This window comes from Gobio gobio (assembly GCF_949357685.1).
Source record: "Gobio gobio genome assembly, chromosome: 4".
NCBI classification, from domain to species: domain Eukaryota; kingdom Metazoa; phylum Chordata; class Actinopteri; order Cypriniformes; family Gobionidae; genus Gobio; species Gobio gobio.
The window spans coordinates 25,301,853-25,322,543 of record NC_137100.1 but is presented as its reverse complement, the minus strand read 5'-3'; the positions used below and the strand labels follow the sequence as shown (position 1 = coordinate 25,322,543).

The 20,691-nt window shown below is 37.4% G+C and overlaps 1 protein-coding gene across 1 annotated transcript in view; it reads left to right on the top strand.

Moving 5' to 3' along the window:
- msh3 (mutS homolog 3 (E. coli)) overlaps positions 1–20,691 on the top strand; it is a 115,292-nt gene that overhangs the window by 36,196 nt on the left and 58,405 nt on the right. The window contains exons 10-13 of the mRNA XM_079814060.1: positions 3,427–3,535; positions 8,873–8,957; positions 13,840–13,949; positions 15,557–15,689. Of these exons, the coding sequence (XP_079670186.1) occupies positions 3,427–3,535; positions 8,873–8,957; positions 13,840–13,949; positions 15,557–15,689 (437 nt within the window). The remainder of the gene's footprint in view (positions 1–3,426; positions 3,536–8,872; positions 8,958–13,839; positions 13,950–15,556; positions 15,690–20,691) is intronic.

The following is a 20,691-nucleotide window of genomic DNA, read 5'->3' as shown; positions in this document are numbered from 1 at the left end:
GGCAATTCTCGATGCAGCATAAATAACCTACAATGGTGACATTTTTCACAATTACAAGTCAGAGAGTTTTTACAACAGAAAATCGAAATAACCTAAACTCACTAGCAGAAATGCAGCATGATATAAAAAAAAACAACAGACCAGAACTCAACACGGCGTGTTGGCAGCTTCACATTCTCTATATCAACTGTCTAGATGGCAGGCAAGTTTTCCAATTCAGTAGAAAAATCGCTCATCTTTATAACAAGGATCACGTCCAACATATGTTGTGATTTTCTGCTTATAGCTTTCTGAACCAGCACATTAAGGACTTTCCTCCATCTCATTCATTCTGTTTTTCACTTCCTGCCCTCCATCTGAATTTCGTGCGTCATCAGAACCACGTGATTGCAAACAAGCTATATTAAAAATAAAAGAGATTTCTCTCTGGAGAAGCGTTCTGTCTTTCTGCTTGCAAATTCCACCATGTAAATACCAAATCCGCCATGGTGCAAGCGCAACTGGCTTTTAAGGCAATGGGAGATGAGACTCTGATTAGTTTATTCCACGTTACACCCAAAACACATCCATGACTCATTAAGAGACCAGGGCTGCGTCCCAAAAACCTAGGCAGCTGACTCGTTGCTTCACTGCCTTATCAGACAGTGGCTTGTAAGGCAGCGTTTGTGCATGAAGGCACCTCACGAAACTCATTTCGGACAGACTTCTTAGGTAGTGTAACCGTTTAAGGATCTACAGCAAAATAGAGAGCGCTTTGGTGAGAACTAAACAAATATTTATTACTACATTAGTAATTTCTCGGTAGAAATTACATCAGAAGTGGAAAATGTTTGTAAAAAACGTACATTTACACACAAACTGACCAGCAAACGCAACTTTCGGACGCCATCTTTTTTCCCCAGCTCAACTGTCACAGAATGGAAAGCACAGGATTGTGGGATATCAAAGGCAGCGAAGGATACAAAAATGCTGCCTTCAAAACTCGATCAGATGAAGGTCTCTCAGGAGACAGGAAGTGAAGCTAACATTAGATTCGGACGTGCCTTGATGCCTTCCTGCCTTGAAATGTGTCCTCCGAAGGCAGCATTTTGCAGGTTTCGGACGCAGCATCTGTTCAAGCCTTTTGGACCATTTTTACCGTGGTTAAACTAGCAAAAGTTGATTCAGACACACCCTAAGTGCACCTGCGCCATGCGCTTCATACCATGCGCTTAGATCGTTAAAACAGGGCCTCATATCTTTAAAATGAAAATGATGTAACAATCCAGTCTTTTTCACAATATTCTTGGCAAAAATCAACAACTGAACATGAACACAAAGTTAGTCCTAAAGGGGAAAATACTGTGTAGGTTTTTTTAATTAATTACAGGTTTCTCAGTCATACACCCCAAGCATTGAATTAGTGTTAATGTTTATATCTAATAATCATTCACTGAAGATTGATTCAAGTATCTTCAATTCACATTTGATGGATTTAGCATTTTATTTTAAATTTCTATGTTTACTTAACCTGAGCAACTGTTAAGATACTAGTTTCTGCTGTTTTTATTTAATTAAAGGCGGCATGAAATCAAATTTTACAATTCGTATTTTTATATTTAATATTGTAGTTTTTATCTGTGCACTTCATTAATTTTTAGTAATTAATTTACCCTTTATAATCTTTCATCAAATACGTTAACTTTCCCTCCCCCATCGAAACGACTTCTCTTCTCTCCCGGTCATGTGCTATGGCGCGAGGGCGGGGTTATCGCACCCTGTCTCCTTTCTGCACCGCCTCTCAGAAACCTGTCACTGATCGTAGCTATATGGTGGTTAGGTGCATTTTTCTCGGCGTACACAATACCTTCTTCAGGAAGGACTTGAGGCAAAAAGAGAGAAATATATGAGAAATAAAAGCTTTTTTTAATGTAAAATTACTCAATATAGTCGGACGAACAGCTTGTCGTGACTGCTCGCACTCATGCTGCGTTCACACCAAACGCGAATAGAGCGTCAAAATCGCGTCTACCGCGTCTAGTTTCACGCGCGAACATTTTGAATGCATTCGCGCGTCCGCGGCGGATTGGACGCGCGTAGAAATCGAGCGCTGGAAGCGAAATTGACGCGTGTTCAAGGCACTCCAGGAGAAATATGTCATAAAACACAACTCTGCCTCTTTTCATTTCCATTAAAAATATATATTAAGCATTAATAGCCACACAAATGTGGTCCAGGCGACTCCTACATTATCTTCACTGCATGTATATTTAAATATCCTTAAAAGATTAAGTTACGAAACTTCTCTTTGCCCTCAGTCAAAACGATTTGTCAGACAACAAATTATAGAGTCATGACACCAAAGAATCGCCCGTTAGATCCACACAAGATGCACCACTACAGGACATCAGAGCCAGCGGCAAACGTCAGAAGGACTGGCCGAGGAAAGGCTGCCATCGCCAGGGTTATGAGCGGTGATTGACCGATGATCGCCTGGATCTCACAACTCCAAAAACACAAGATCATTTTTTTAAATAGGCGCTCTCTTTATAAATAAACACAGATTTGAGCTTTAAACAACTACATTCTCACCTGAAAAAGTCTTAAAACTACATTTTGTGACACACTAGTAGTATTTTTAAATTATGCAGGGTTTCTCATCACGTCACTTTACCACGTGACCGCAGCGAGCAGGCTCCTGATTGGTTAACGCGGCGCGAATTGACGCCAAAGTTAACATTTTTCAACTCGGGCATCATACGCGAATTCGTTTCAAACGCGTGAATGCACAAAAGCACCATTCACGTGTAAAACGCGCGTATCGCGCAAGACGCTCAATTCGCGTCCTTCGCGCCGCGCGAAACGGACCTCCAGACGCGCGCCAACGCACCTTTCTATTTACTTAACATTGAAATCACTCGCGCCAGACGCTCTATTCGCGTTTGGTGTGAACGCAGCATTAGCATTTAGGAGAAAAAGACGATCTCAACTTCCGTTTTACACCGACTTTAATGAATGTTTACTTGAAAATGTCAGCAACATTTGCTTAATTGAGAAATACTTTAAGGCTAAATGCCTTTTTTAAATTTAGTTTGTAAGTATTTTTTATATTAAAATTTTGAATAAAGTGTTTTCAGAAACATATTAGATTTTATGATATGTATTTATGAAGAATTATAAATTTCCATGATTTATCGACTACTCAAATATTGGAAATCAGCTTGATTGATATTTTTTTTAATCAATTTAATGCATCCTTGCTGAATAAAAGTATTAATTAAACTTTTGAATGATACAGAAAGACAGTACCTGGTCTTAAGACACCTGAACTGACTCAAACTCAGTCTGTCCAATTGCACATGTATGCTAAAAGCCCAACGCATAGTGTTTGTAATGTGTAATCCATCAGTATTGCAGTGAATAAGTCTACATTTTCTTTGTAAATAGATTCCTACTCCCTCTGTATGGGTCTGGAGAGCCTGATTATCTGCTGTCTTGGTCCTGTGATCCAGTATCTGGCTGAGTTTAAGCTAGACAAGATTTTACTCTGTTCCAGGTACAGTGCCTTACACACTTTTCATTAATACCTAAGAGATTTAAAGGTATAATTTATCCAAAAGTGAAAATTCTATCAATAGCTGCATTTCCATTTCCCTTCAAATTTTGAAAATACGCCCAATGGAAACAAGTACATTTAGCAAAAACTCCCATGTACCGCAAAAAAAATTATGCTCGCATGAAGTGGTTTTTCAGGCAATTTGAAAAAGAAATATTTCACAAAACTCCAGTGGAAATAGTTTTTTCGCATTTACAGGTCACCTGGCGGATGTAAAAGTCGATCATTCTTTAAATATGGCGTGGTATGTTTGGACAGAAGACAGGACAGGGTTCTTTATTAAACTCATAAAAAAACTAAAGAATTTACGGGAATACTGGATTCTAAACAACAAGATCTTGATAAATTGTGGCATTTCTTTGAAGCAGATAGGAGGGAGAAACACCCAGAAACACCTCACCTCATGGCCGCTCCTAAGTATAAGGGGCTTTCCTTGCCATTAATGCTTGGATAACAAGCCTAAGTCTCCATCAATTAAAAATAATAGCTAGTGCTGTTGCTGCGAAATGCATAAACCTACTCGTTGCCATGATTTTTGGAAGGACTTAAAGGGATAGTTCACCCAAAAACGAAAATTTTATGTTTTTTTGCTTGCCCCTAAGGCATTGTTTCTCAAACTTTTTCTGCCATTCCCCACTCTGAAGGTAGTGAAGGGTTCCGAGCCCCACCTGTCCCCAATCGCCCCAACAAATTTTTTCCAAACTATCAGTATCAGTATTTATGATGGCCGATAAATTAATATTTGACAAAATTATAAAAGTGGATGAAACACCGCTCAACCACATTATGAGTGTTGGTGTTTCATAGTTTTAATACATTTTATTTATCAGAACTTTAATATATTTTTATGTTCCTCTGTTCTGTTTTGACCATAATGCAGTTTAAAAATAAACTTGTTTGTTTTATCACATTATTTTAGAGAGGCTGAGGGATCATGAATAACTACAAATAACTAATGTAAGGGAAATCTATATGCGTTGTGTTTATATATATATATATATATATATATATATATATATATATATATATATATATATATATATATATATATCAGCCGATATATCAGACGAACTTGACAAACTTGCTTACCATGTCATAAAATCTAATAATCGAATTCTCAAATATGTGCAAGTGAGTGTGTTTTGCCATTTAAAAACCTTCATAAATTATCTTGATTTTGATCTATAACGTGAGATGGGCGCCTATGTTTGTTTGCATCGCAGTTCAGAGAGTCCTGTCAGTCAGATTCGCGTGAATTTATCAGTTTCTCCCGAAATACATGCAAGTAAGTGACCGGTGAACTGGGAGAAGAATATAGTAAACTTTTTAGTTACCTATACGTGTATCTGATATGAATAATACGTCGGCAAATTATTTTTGAATGGATTTATTGCTGCGTCTAGTGACACCAGTGTGTAGGCCTATTTTACAAACTCTAAATGTATTGTTTTACTAGTAGGCCTACTTATGTGTATTTAAATGTTTGAAACCTAAAATAAACATTATGCATGATATGTTAAGTCACCTTCATTTATTTAGCGCATTTTACAACACGGATTGCTTCAAAGCTTTAGTGATAATCGGAAATAGGCTACATTTTGCTTTAGAAGAAAAGCTAAAGTAGGTTTTTTTATTATTATTATTATCAAGCACTGAGCGAGTGCTTTTATTATCAAGCACTGAGGCCCTAGCCCGGCCCGTGTCCGACAGCTTATCAAAATTTTCAGCCTGAGTCCGACTGAAGCCCGTGTTTTTTTTCCTTCTATTTTTTATCCTCCCTATTAGGCCTACACATTGTTGCAGCCATTAAAATAGTTCAGTTTTGTTTTTAATGTCAAAGTAGTTATATTTCGTTTCGTTTCTTTACTAAGTTAATTTAGAAAAATGTTTGAAGCATTTATTTGTTTGTTAAATCTTTTTTTTATTTTAAGTAACGACCAAGCGGCCAGCAGCCGACAGTTAGTTAACCACATGTTTGATTAATTTAGCCTCTCAAATCAAAACTGGACTTGTCACTTGCTTATAATAAAATCCATAGATATAAAACATTTCAAGCAACACAATGTTAATTTAAACGTTTAGCCTAAAAAAAGGCATTTTTGTACAAGCTGAGGCAGGCTGCTCGCAACGGCGCTCACAAACAAAACGGGCTGATCGAGAAAAAAATAAAACACACACACACACACACACACACACACACACACACACACACACACACACACATGCACATGCTGTTTGTCCTATCCTTACACCTATCTACAAAATTATTATAAATCCGATCTTCAATTCCCGGTCTGAGCTATATGCACATTTAACGGAGTTCACGTCAACGAAAGCAACAGATGAGCTCATTTCATCTCATTTCATTCTCATTCGAGCTCATCAGCTCATTTCAAGATCAAAGACCGCAATATGAGAGAGCGACCTGAACATTGGGAAGAGCATTTAGTCTCATTCGTTTTAATGAAGATGATTGTGTTTTTGAGCATCTAAGACGTAGCCTATTTTCTGTTTCACTTGCGGCCGTTTGCGTGTTGGCTTGCTTTACTCATTTGTGGCGATGCGTTGCATAGCGCCAGCCCCGCGCCACTCTAAACACTGAGCGAGTCATCTTGACAGTCGCGGTGTCATGGTCTCATGTTGTTTCCACCAGCGCAGCACATCTCATCTCAGGTGCACCGAAATAAAAATCCCACATGTGGGACCGCTCAAAAGGGTAATAAAGATGGGCTCAAAAATGACCACATTTCCTCCCGTTTGTCGCGCCCCACCTGTCGCGTCTCTATTCCCCACCAGTGGGGCGCGCCCCACACTTTGAGTAACGCTGCCCTAAGGCAACCAAGATGTAGGTGTCTTCGTTTCTTCAGTAGAACACAAATTAAGATTTTTAACTCCAACCGTTGCTGTGTGTCACTCATATAATGCTTGTCGATGAGGTCTAATTCTATTAGAGTAAAAAAAACATGGACAGACAACTTCAAATTAAACCCCGCGGCTCGTGACGACACATTGATGTTTTAAGACACGAAATGATCGGTTTCTGAGAGAAACCAAATGGTATTTATGCAAATATATCACCTCATATCAGACGAACGCTTTAGCTCTCCAGACTGCCACCACTTCCCATTGGTGAGGTCAAAATAGCAGCCGGGTCATAGATATGTATACGTAGATTCCTCATTCGAGCGATCCATGCCATGATCCACGCAGGCACTAATGAGGTTTCTATGTATATATCTATGACCCGGCCGCTATTTTGACCTCACCAATGGGAAGTGGTGGCAGTCTGGAGAGCTAAAGCGTTCGTCTGATATGAGGTGATATATTTGCATAAATACCATTTGGTTTCTCTCAGAAACCGATCGTTTCGTGTCTTAAGACATCAATGTGCCGTCACGAGCTGCGGGGTTTAATTTGAAGTTGTCTGTCCATGTTTTTTTTACTCTAATAGAATTAGACCCCATTGACAAGCATTATATGAGTGACACACAGCAACGGTTGGAGTTAAAAATCTTCATTTGTGTTCTACTGAAGAAACAAAGACACCTACATCTTGGATGCCTTAGGGGTAAGCAGAAAAACATCAAATTTTCATTTTGGGTGAACTATCCCTTTAACGCGAGAGGAAAAATTATGTTTTAGTCGCATAACATTGGTTAATGGAAACGCTGTCATTTTAGAAAATATTGCAAAGGTTTTGCTCAAATCTGTAATGGAAACCTGGCTATTTATCACCTTCATATAATTCTAAACCTGTATGACTTTCTTTGTTTTGTAAAACGGAAAGGGATTAAAGGCACAATATATAAGATTTTTGGATTAAAATATCCAAAAACTACTAGAACAATGTTAGAAAACTAATCATTGTTATATAGCTCAACAAAGTTAGTTTTATTGTTTGTCTCGTTTTTCATGATTTACCGTGAGTATGTTTTACCATGCCTAATATCGATCGAGCTTACTGCAGTGTGCAATAAGTGTCTCATAGTAGCCACCAAGCGAACGCACATAGTATTATAACATAACTTTCAACACACTCAAATAATGTATCTAATATTTTTGTGATCAACTTTTTATTCAGTTTTAACACAGAAGTACAATTTGCTTTTTTTATATGCCAAATACTATACCTGTGTAAAAATAAATAAATAAACAAACAAAGACATACTATATACAACTATATACAATTGCCAAAGCCTTGAAAGAAAACTACATAGATAAATAAATAAAACAAATATATACAATTTCAGTGGTACAGTTGTAAAATAATGTATCTAATATGATAAAACGACACTGCGTTCACATGAGCGGAAGACGCGGAAGCGGTCGTTTGCAGCATAATAAAAGGTCCACGAAATCCAGGCATCATCAAGCTACGCCTTTGTTTTGAATAAGCGACCTCTGGTGGCGAAAAAATTACATATTGTGGCTTTAAGATATTTAGCACAATGTTCTGGTTGCTCTTCTCCATATAATAAAAGTGAATGGGGTCTGAGACTGCTATGCTCCAAAAATGACAACAATTTACATGAGAATGAGTGAATTTGATTACAGAAATGACAAATTTCCTTTTTGTGTGAATTATCCCTTTAAATCATTTCTTTCTGTTTTTCCCTTTGGTTGTGATTTGGGTTTCTGCTTTAACAGTGCTTGTTGCTTAGTAATAATGAATATTTGGATAATAATATAGTAAACTCAACGGAGTGTTAACTACATGTGTTCACAGTGTATTTCCTGAACGAATTAGTGTCTGCTACACCTACATTTTCATCTCTCTTTGGCTTTTGCTTCAAACAACTTGAAAAATCCAGTGGTATAGCGTGAACCTATTAGGAGACTCTCTTATTTTCCCTCCCCACACATCTCACACCTACTTCCATCAAGCACATAGGTAATAACAAGGGTGTTCGTTTTTTCCAAGTATAGTGTAGCAGCGGAAACACAGCTGAATCTGAATCGCAATGCTTGCAGAGTGTCACCTCTGATGTGTGAATGTTCAGTATTGTCCTATAATTACAGACTGATTAAGCACATTCTTTAAAGAAAAATAAGAGGCCTTAACCTCACAGACTTTCTGAAAGAGCCTTAATTAACATGCATCATTAGCTGAGATAGGGCTTTGCTGCCTAATAGTTTGTCATGACTGTGTATTGTTGTTAGTCTGACTTGTTTTTCCATTACATTTTTTCTAATATGCAAAAATGTGTAAAGTTGTAATTATGAATCAGTAGCTGCTCTTGTGGAAAACGCATTTTGGCTGTGTTGTGATGTTTGCAGCTCATTCAAGCGGCTGTCGAGTGATGCTGACCATATGCTGCTCAGTGCTGCTACCATGAAGAACCTGGAGATCCTGTGCAACCAGGTCAGTCAAACAGAGGAAAACATGGGTGATGGAATACAGGGAGTGCAGAATTATTAGGCACGTTGATTTTCTGATCATATTTTTTTTCCAGGCACATTTGACCAATTCCAAACCACAGTAATCCTAATAACTACTATTGATTTAGTATTTAATAATGTATAAGTGATATATAATTGTTCATGAAGGCTGGAAATGAAAATCACCTTATATTCAGGTGTGCAGAATTATTAGGCATGTTTTCTTTTACAGATAAATTGAGCCAAAAAAGAGATTTAACTCAGACTGAAAAGTCAAAAAGTATTAAATGCCCATGAGAAGGATGCAATACTAATGCAAAACTAGACATTGCAGTTAAGGCGTGACCATTGGACAGTGAAATGCTCGTTGGGTCAGCAGGATCTGACAAAAACAGGTGGTGAAGAAAAGACACCTGTTAACTGCAAAAGAATGAAGAATTAAGGTGAAGAATTAAGGGTGAAACCATCAGGAACCCTTTAGTCTCCAGCGCCACCATTTTCCAAAGCTGCAACCTACCTGGAGTCTCCAGAAGTGCAAGGTGTCAGGATCTCAGAGACTTCAGTTAGGTAAAGAATCCTAAAAAATGACCCCCACTAAATAAGAATCACAAGCTGAAGTGTTGTAAAATACATGAAGAAGGTTTTTTTTTAGGCTTTATGGACAGATAGGTTGAGAGTGACTCTTGAAGGACCAGCACCACATCCTCTAGTACCACTGTTTGAAGAATTCATCTTCCAGAATCTGGCAGTACGTTTTGGGAGTTCATTTTAGTCCATCTCTGCAAAACGGACTTCAGGATGGACTAAAATGAACTCCCAAAACGTACTGCCAGATTCTGGAAGATGAATTCTTCAAACAGTGGTACTAGAGGATGTGGTGCTGGTCCTTCAAGAGTCATTCTCAACCTATAAAGCCTATAAAAAAGCAGGCTTCATGTATTTTACAACACTTCAGCTTATGATTCTTATCTAGTGGGGGTCATTTTTTAGGATTCTTTACCTAACTGAAGTCTCTGAGATCCTGACACCTTGCACTTCTGGAGACTCCAGGTAGGTTGCAGCTCTGGAAAATGGTGGCGCTGGAGACTAAAGGGTTCCTGATGGTTTCACCCTTAATTCTTCACCTTAATTCTTAATTCTTTTGCAGTTAACAGGTGTCTTTTCTCCGCCACATGTTTTTGTCTGACCCTGCTGACCCAATAAGCATTTCACTGTCCAATGGTCACGCCTTAACTGCAATGTCTAGTTTTGCATTAGTATTGCATCCTTCTCATGGGCATTTAATACTTTTTGACTTTTCAGTCTGAGTTAAATCTCTTTTTTGGCTCAATTTATCTGTAAAAGAAAACATGCCTAATAATTCTGCACACCTGAATATAAGGTGATTTTCATTTCCAGCCTTCATGAACAATTATATATCACTTATACATTATTAAATACTAAATCAATAGTAGTTATTAGGATTACTGTGGTTTGGAATTGGTCAAATGTGCCTGGAAAAAAAATATGATCAGAAAATCAACGTGCCTAATAATTCTGCACTCCCTGTATTATATACAAACAGTCATGCTGTTTACATCTGGTATTAACATTCGTCTTGGGTGATCCGATCACTTGTGCTCAGCTGTAAAACATAGCCATTTACACAATGCGTTTTAAATGATTCCACAGACCACCTGTGATTGGTTTTGGTCTTTGTGACTGCATACATCAGTGTCACTAGCTATGTTTCCATCCAGAGTTGGGAATTTAACTTGTGCGCAAAATTGAAATATCACATTTAACGTTTGCGAATAAACCAGCGTTTTCATCCCATGTGTTGAAGAGAACAAAATCGTCACTTCCTGGGAAAATTGACGCAAAATATCTGTCATAAAAATGGAAGCTGTTGCAGGGGAAGCCACTGTGGTTATCATAAATGACTTGCTTTCGGATGCTGGTGTTTGAGATCACAATTGTGTGAGGCACTTCTGGGAGGGAATTAAACCAAATCATTCTGGTGACAGACTTTGGCTCAGGCATTTCAGAACAACTAAACTAACATTTGAGATGCTGTGCAATGTGATCGGTCTGCTGGTTAGTCCAGTTATCCAATCACACCCTCTGTTGAGGAAACGTCACAGGATTTTTTTGTTGCGCATGGAGGGAGGGTGTTTCCATCATAGTTTATGTGCATGTCTTCTTATCAGATAAAAAATGTATCCACCTCAATTAATGTTTTTATGCGCATTTTTAGAATTTATGCGCATCTTGGCATTTCCATCCAGCATTTTTTTTTTATGCAATACCTCAAAATATACATAAATATGGTGGATGGAAACATAGCTACTGATGTTGTACCAAAAATGAAGTCTTGTGTATGTACAGTGGAGCTCTCACTAAAAATAAAAACAAATTATTAAACATTAAGGCAGAAAATTAATAAGAAATATTTCAAATTCTACTTTTTAGATGACTAGGCAAATTTGTGATCATGTGACTGTCATGTCATGTAAAGACTGTCAGATGTTCTTCCATTGAAGCTCAAGATGCTCTTAGGAATATCTCAAATCATGCTGAAGAACACAATCATTGGATTGAGTGCTGTTGTTATTAAAGGGGTGGTAAAACACATTGTTTTGAAGGCTTGATTGTGTTTGTGGGGTGCACTGTAACATGTGTTAATGCTTCGTTTTTAAAAAAAAATCTTTATTTTTCATATATTTGACATTTATTCTACACTGCTCTGTCCCTCCTTGTAAAACGGTCTGATGCTTTCCGGGTTGTATGAAGCCAGTCCCTCAAAAATACGCAATGGGCTCAGATTGGTTAGCTGGCCCAGTGTGTTGTGATTCGCTAACCGCCTAGTGTACGTTTGTCGGAAACGTCACGCCCCTTACCTTACCGGTAGACTGTGCTTTGGTCAGTATTAGAAACAACGGCGTCAATAAAACCACACCAATCTGAGCCCGAATCAGACCCAGAACATTTGAGTGAAGATGATCGAGCAGAACCTGTTCAGTCCCAATGAGTAAAGACTGCGGATCTATAGTGATCGCTACTGAATGGCACTGTTACTTTTGTATTTTTAGAACGATTATAGCCAAATATCTGTCGCAAGAACTAACCCAAAACACTAAACACTGGCTTTTCTATAGTAGCCAAATCACACACAGAACCATGTTTAGCATGCCTGTAGATAAATAATACATAAAAGCTCTAATCAAAGAATCATTTACACTAATGCCAAGTTCGCTGTTGAGATTTTAACGTTAGTGTTTGTAACGATAGGAGTTCGTCGGATAACGTTAAGTATGAATAAGCATTTAACAGACTGGTTTGCAGAACAGTGTTGTCATCTGTTTACTTCCTTGCTACAACCTATTACAGGAAAACACATCGATGAAAAATAAATCAGACTTACAGGTTGTGGCCCGTAAACAGCTTCTGTTTGTAAATCCAGCTTTCAGGTCAAGCCGTTGTGCATATCCTGCATTGAACTCGCGAACATTGTGAAAGTTTTCCTCCGTGAAATGTGCTGCGGGAGGGAGCCCCGCGCGCGTCGTGCATTCACACACTGGCAGTGTTTGTCTTATGCAGCTGACGTTGTGCAAATCCGGTGTTGAACTCGCGAACATTGTGAAAGTTTCCCTCCGTGAGATGTGCTGCGGGAGCCCCGCACGTGCCTGTTCCCTTCTGTCTCATACACACGTGCATATAACATGCTGTGTGTTAAACGCTCTGCAACGCACCCCTGTCCCTATGAAGGCTGAACAAAGCAAGTACCCCAGACCTGCAATCCGGATGAATATAACAGCGTTTCCTCTGCATCGCGGCAACAACACTCCAGCCTACTATACCACAACAGCGCCGCGATACAAAATGGCCTCACCCCCCCCCCCTATTTAATATTCTCGGAGGAGGGGTTTATGTAAATATTGAGCCTGGTGATGTCACCAACCCTGGAGGAATGTGTGTAGTCGCCTACTGGCCGTTTGCTGTAGTTCTTAGAAATGGATTTCTTTAAAAGCAAATATCTCCCTTTGCTTTAAACTTTGAACGTTGTAACTTTGCAGATGTTGTTTATGCTAAAGCAGCAACATTACACGCTAGCTTAAGTTAGAATAGTGAAATCGTGGTTTACCACCCCTTTAAAGCAAATGAGAGACAATGTATTTTTTATCTATATCTATATTACACTGATAATTACATTTTTTGCTAGTGGTCTAATTAAAACGGTTTTAAACTTTTAGCTAAATGATTGCAACTGTAACAAAAAAATTGTAAGATCAATAAAAACGTATTAAAAACATACTGAATAAACCATAATAATAAATATTGCTGCAAGCAATGACCTTTCAAAAACCAGCTTTCTTTTTTATCACTGCCCCACTTTCACCACACGTTTCCAAAGAGATAGAGAGTTGAATGTCAGTACAGGGCAAAACAAAATATCCATTTGACAACTTTTGTTAGGCATGGACAGAAGATAATCTGACTCTGTTTTGGTGTAGATCAGACAAAAGTTGTTTGAGGATTATTACTGAAATCACATCAGTTTTGCTGTAGTATACAGTACACCTAAACACGCTGTCCCTTACAGTGAACAAATTTAAATAAAATCCTGTGTAAGAAATGTAACTTCACATTATGATATTGTGAATTGATTTAATGTCACCTTTCAACTTTAAAGCGGCCTTTTTATGTAGTTTTACAATGTAAATATAATGGCATAATAGATTCGATTATGCCATTTTTCTCTGCCTTTTGTTACAAGCCGCCTGGAAAATAACGTGGGCGTTTGTGTCTTGATAACCAAGTGATTTATCCATGAACTAGGATGTTAGTTTGGATTTAATGATGACTTCCTTTTTCATTACTGTCAGACCACAGGTTCAGTAAAAGGCAGTCTGCTCTGGGTTCTGGATCACACTCAAACTCCATTTGGGAAAAGACTGTTAAGAAAGTGGGTGAGCCAGCCGCTGAAATCTGTGAAGTGAGTCATTATTTCATTTTATTATCATGTAATAACTGTGATTTGAATGCTAGTATGCAACATGGCCAGTGTTTGCAGTGCTGAATAGAAGTGGCATGGCCAGATATTCCCTACACCATCGCAGATAATACCAAACTCTAGACTCAGAGCCTAGGTTAATCCAAATTATGGAATTTTGCACCCCTCTTCTCAGCCACTGCATGGCAGGATTACAATGTCGTTCTGGTTTGATTTATGGGAAAACACTACTGTATATAAAAATGGATAAACTGCCATAAAAAGGCAAGTTTTTTTTAATCTGAGAGCTCATTCTTTTTTGATTATTACTCAAATTGAAATGCTTGTTTTATTTTTCCAGAATTAAATTGGCAAGGCTTTGTCAATCTGATGCCAACTTTATACGTTGTGGGGGATTTTTTTTTATCTGTGTGTGATGTAATGCATGCTTGCAAAAATCAGATTATGTTTGTGGATAATAAATATATTTGATTCCATATAACAATAATTTAATCTTAAATCCACATGTTTTCCTGCCAAACCTCTTAACAGATCTGTTGGGGAACGGTTTTGAATTGAGACAGTATATCATGCCACATGCCATTTTTTTTATAACAAATTATTCACATAATTTAAATGATTTAAATTTCACATAAATGATGTTCTTTTAAACTTTCTTTTCATCAAACGAAAAAAATGTATCACGGTTTCCACAAAAATATTAAGCTTATTTTCAACATTGATAATAATAAGAAATGTTTCTTGAGCATCAAATCAGCATATTAGAATAATTTGTGAAGGATCATGTGACTGAAGACTGGAGTAATGATGCTGAAAGTTCAGCTTTACCAATCCAAAAAAAAAAATTATATTTTCACAGTACATTACAATAAAAGACATTTGTTCAATTCTAATAACATTTCACAATATTACTGTTTTTACTGTATTTTTTATCAAATAAATGCAGCTTTAGTGAGCGTAAGAGACTTTTGCAAATTAAAAACAAAAATCTTACTGACCCCTTTTGAACAGTATAATACATAATTAAAGCCACTTCTCAAAAGATACAGCAATATATAAGTTAAGAACTATATTTTCTTACAGTACTGACTGATCATGAAACAGGCAAATATAAATAATATATGGAAATTTTGTTCTGCAACAGAAACTGACTTCAAGACTGTAGCTCGAAGCTTGTTTTGGTCACAGGTGCTACATTAGATTTCAGAGTTCTGTGTTGAACACACATTTTCAATGTATGCTTTTATGAAACCGCAATAAATAAAGAAGTAGCCTTTATTAAAAGAAACTATATATTTGAGAATGTCACAGCTCTCTTGCAGAAAAGCAAATTGTGAGTTGGTGTTAGAGTTACACTGCAGCTTCACTTACACACTGCTTCTGTGTGTGTGGTGTGATACAAGACTTATTTTGTTTCAGTGGTTTTTATGGTTTGTGTACATATCATCTGTTGACCAATTCCTACAATCCCTACTACTTTGCCTGTTTCTGTCTATGCTATTTGTCAACCCCCCCCCCCTGTGTCTCTCTCTCTCTCTCTCTCTCTCTCTCTCTCTCTCTCTCTCTCTCTCTCTCTCTCTCTCTCTCAGTGATATCCAGTCTCGTCAGGAAGCAGTGGCAGAAATGTTGTGTTCTGAATCCAGTGTCCTTCCCTCTCTTCAGTCTTTGCTAACTCGTCTACCCGACCTCGAGAGAGGACTTTGCAGTATCTACCACAAGAAAGTAAAGCCTGTTGTACCTAAACAATCAGTATCTGTTTGAAACTATTCTTCTGCACAGGTCCAAAGGGAAGCCCCTTTTCAAAAAAAGTAGTAAAAGTAGTTTATTAATTAATTAGCGGGAAAAGTATATTTTAGACTGTAGTGGCCAATCTGGCCATGTTCTGTCTGAAAATGAAAATCTCCCAAGGCCAGAATTGATTTTAGCTGATGGAAAGTTCTGTATTTTCCTTTTGTTTTTTTGTTTTTTCTCAAACATCATTCTATTTGTTTCTGGAATCAGGCAGGAGGTTGAAGGGAGGGTGCTTAATGGCGTGTTTCTGTTGAATGGCTCTATTAGCATAATGACAAGAGTAGGAGCAGGAATGGGAATGATTATTGTTTTGCAGCATGTGTGAAGAGACAGAATGTCCACAATAACCATGCTTCACCTGCCGGTGTCTGCCATCTCGTTGTCCTTAATTTTTATGAACTAACAATCATCAAAAACAAAAATTGGAATTTATTCTTTAAGGTCTAAATGTTGTTTTGGACTGAAACTTTATTGTTGGTAGATTCAAATAATTTAATATTGAGGATGAGTCTTAAAGGGTTAGTTCACCCAAAAATGAAAATGATCCCATGATTTACTCATCCTCAAGCCATCCTAGGTGTAGTATGACATTCTTCTTTCAGACAAACAAAATATATGTTGAAAAATGTCCTGGCTCTTCCAAGCTTTACAATGGCAGTGAATGGGGTCCGTCTGTCCACCCATCCATCCATCCATCCATCCATCCATCCATCCATTCTAGCTGCAACTAATGATTATTTTTTTCTGTCAACTAATCTAGCGATTATTTTCTTGATTAGTCGACTAATCGAATGATTCTTTTTCCGGATTCATCTGATGATTCTTTTTTTCCGATTATTGTATTTCAAAGAGGGTAGTGAATTTGTATATTATTTTAACATGAAATCAATGAATGATGACAATATTAATTGTATTTCAGGAAGGGTAGTGTACTTAAAGGGATAGTTCTTTGTTCTGCTGAACACAAAAGAAGATATTTAGAAGAATGTTTGTAACCAAGCAGATAGAGCAACCATTGACTACCATAGTAGGATAAAAAATACTATGGTAGTCAATGGTTGCTCTATCTGCTTGGTTACAAACATTCTTCACTCTATCTTCTCTTGTGTTCAGCAGAACAAAGAAACTCATACAGGTTTGGAACAACTTGAGGGTGAGTAAATGATGACAGAATTTTCATTTTTGGGTGAACTATCCATTTAAGCCATTTTATAATGAAATATATGAACACAAGAAGCATTTTAAACATTATGTATAACTAATGATAATATTCATCATAAAATGTATAGAGAGTAGGCCTAATTAGGAAAAATTGTTTACTATAATAGTTGAGTATGATTTACTTATTGATTTGTGTCAATAGTAAACGAAAATGCACTTGCATTTATCTGCAAAAGGTTCACTTCACATACAGGAGCTTTCAGCATAGTTTTAATGTATAACTAGTCATCAATTTTGAAGATATAGGCATGTGCATAAACAACGACTAAAGCTGCCAGAAGTGTTTGCTCAAAATTCAAAGACACATTTAAATTATTAAAATAGAGGCATATTTTAATTTGAATGTTACTTTAATCATGTAAACTACCTATATACAGCATGTTTTATATGCATGTGTTTGGGACAGAGGGGAACCCAGTCGCATTTGCAGCAGATATATGCTGCTGCCCATAATAAATAAAAGCACGAGACGTACTGGGGTCGGAGAAAAACACTGGAAAATGTGACAGAATGGACAATATTCGTCTCTATTTGCAATACACACGCCACGGTTAAGCTGCGCGAGATGAAAAAGATGAAAGATGAAAAAAAACTTTTACTACTAGTAAAAGTAGTTTATTAATTAATTAGCGGGAAAAGTATATTTTAGACTGTAGTGGCCAATCTGGCCATGTTCTGTCTGAAAATGAAAATCTCCCAAGGCCAGAATTGATTTTAGCTGATGGAAAGTTCTGTATTTTCCTTTTGTTTTTTTGTTTTTTCTCAAACATCATTCTATTTGTTTCTGGAATCAGGCAGGAGGTTGAAGGGAGGGTGCTTAATGGCGTGTTTCTGTTGAATGGCTCTATTAGCATAATGACAAGAGTAGGAGCAGGAATGGGAATGATTATTGTTTTGCAGCATGTGTGAAGAGACAGAATGTCCACAATAACCATGCTTCACCTGCCGGTGTCTGCCATCTCGTTGTCCTTAATTTTTATGAACTAACAATCATCAAAAACAAAAATTGGAATTTATTCTTTAAGGTCTAAATGTTGTTTTGGACTGAAACTTTATTGTTGGTAGATTCAAATAATTTAATATTGAGGATGAGTCTTAAAGGGTTAGTTCACCCAAAAATGAAAATGATCCCATGATTTACTCATCCTCAAGCCATCCTAGGTGTAGTATGACATTCTTCTTTCAGACAAACAAAATATATGTTGAAAAATGTCCTGGCTCTTCCAAGCTTTACAATGGCAGTGAATGGGGTCCGTCTGTCCACCCATCCATCCATCCATCCATCCATCCATCCATCCATTCTAGCTGCAACTAATGATTATTTTTTTCTGTCAACTAATCTAGCGATTATTTTCTTGATTAGTCGACTAATCGAATGATTCTTTTTCCGGATTCATCTGATGATTCTTTTTTTCCGATTATTGTATTTCAAAGAGGGTAGTGAATTTGTATATTATTTTAACATGAAATCAATGAATGATGACAATATTAATTGTATTTCAGGAAGGGTAGTGTACTTAAAGGGATAGTTCTTTGTTCTGCTGAACACAAAAGAAGATATTTAGAAGAATGTTTGTAACCAAGCAGATAGAGCAACCATTGACTACCATAGTAGGATAAAAAATACTATGGTAGTCAATGGTTGCTCTATCTGCTTGGTTACAAACATTCTTCACTCTATCTTCTCTTGTGTTCAGCAGAACAAAGAAACTCATACAGGTTTGGAACAACTTGAGGGTGAGTAAATGATGACAGAATTTTCATTTTTGGGTGAACTATCCATTTAAGCCATTTTATAATGAAATATATGAACACAAGAAGCATTTTAAACATTATGTATAACTAATGATAATATTCATCATAAAATGTATAGAGAGTAGGCCTAATTAGGAAAAATTGTTTACTATAATAGTTGAGTATGATTTACTTATTGATTTGTGTCAATAGTAAACGAAAATGCACTTGCATTTATCTGCAAAAGGTTCACTTCACATACAGGAGCTTTCAGCATAGTTTTAATGTATAACTAGTCATCAATTTTGAAGATATAGGCATGTGCATAAACAACGACTAAAGCTGCCAGAAGTGTTTGCTCAAAATTCAAAGACACATTTAAATTATTAAAATAGAGGCATATTTTAATTTGAATGTTACTTTAATCATGTAAACTACCTATATACAGCATGTTTTATATGCATGTGTTTGGGACAGAGGGGAACCCAGTCGCATTTGCAGCAGATATATGCTGCTGCCCATAATAAATAAAAGCACGAGACGTACTGGGGTCGGAGAAAAACACTGGAAAATGTGACAGAATGGACAATATTCGTCTCTATTTGCAATACACACGCCACGGTTAAGCTGCGCGAGATGAACACTGGCAGTGTCAAGACAAGTCAACTTTATTTATATAGCCCTTTTAACAATGCAGATTGTTTCAAAGCAGCTTTACAGTGTTAAACAGGAAAATAATGCAGCATTGTTTTCTCCAGAACAGCTAGATGGCTGAATAAAATTATGTCATCAGTTCATTTCAATTATCATACAGTGACAGTGTGGGCTTTAGATCAGTAATTAGATCAGTAATTTAGTTTATATGGTTAATGTAGTTTAATAATTAAATTTTTAAACTAAATATCCAAATAAATCTTGTGTCCCCAACTGAGCACGCCAAGCCAGAGGCAACAGTGGCAAGGAAACCAAAACCCCATCAGGTGACCTAATGGAGAAAAATAAACCTTGGGAGAAACCAGGCTCAGTCGGGGTGCCAGTTCTCCTCTGGCCAATTAACAAGCAGTGTATGATTATTATTCTGGAAATAATAATTTACATAACCTGTAAAGTTCTGAAACTTTACAGGTCAGAGGTCATAATAGATCGGAATATTCGAAGGATCGGAGGCAACACGCCGCCGGAGACGGGTTTATTGAGGCTGATGTGATTTGATTAAATAATTATTAAAGTGCAATATTCGAAAGATCGGAGGCAACACGCTGGAGACGGGTTGATTGAGGATGACATATCGATTTAAGAATTATTAAATTGTAATATTCGAACAATCGGAGTCATCACGCTGGAGATGGGTTTATTGAGGATGCCTAGTCGACGATGCAATTTCAGGGGAGTCTAATTGACACGGTCTCTGCAGACACTTCAGGGCCTGTGTTGGTCTTCTCTTGGCGCAGGTCCACCATCTGATCTCGATACGGCCCGGATCCGGCTGACTGCAGTAAACCTCGGGATAAAACAGAGAGACTAACATTACCGTAGATGCCATTCTTCTGATGATGTAACAAGTACATCCGGTGTTATGGGAAGTGTTCCCGGTTCCGGCTGACCTAGTTAATGCAGCCTAACAATCATTTCATTGAAAAAGTGTTTTATGTGTATGCCACAGTAAAGAGATGTGTTTTTAGTCTAGATTTAAACTGACAGAGTGTGTCTGCTTCCCGTACAATGTTAGGAAGACTGTTTCAGAGTTTCGGAGCTAAATAGGAAAAGGATCGACCGCCTGCAGTTGATTTGGATATTCTCGGTATTATCAACTGGCCAGAATTTTGAGACCGCTGTAGACGTGATGGAGTATAATATGTTAAGAGCTCGCTCAAGTACTGGGGAGCTAAACCATTTAGTGCTTGGTAAGTAATAAGCAAGATTTTATGTATGCAATGTTTAATAGGCAGCCAGTGCAGTGTTGACAGAACTGGGCTAA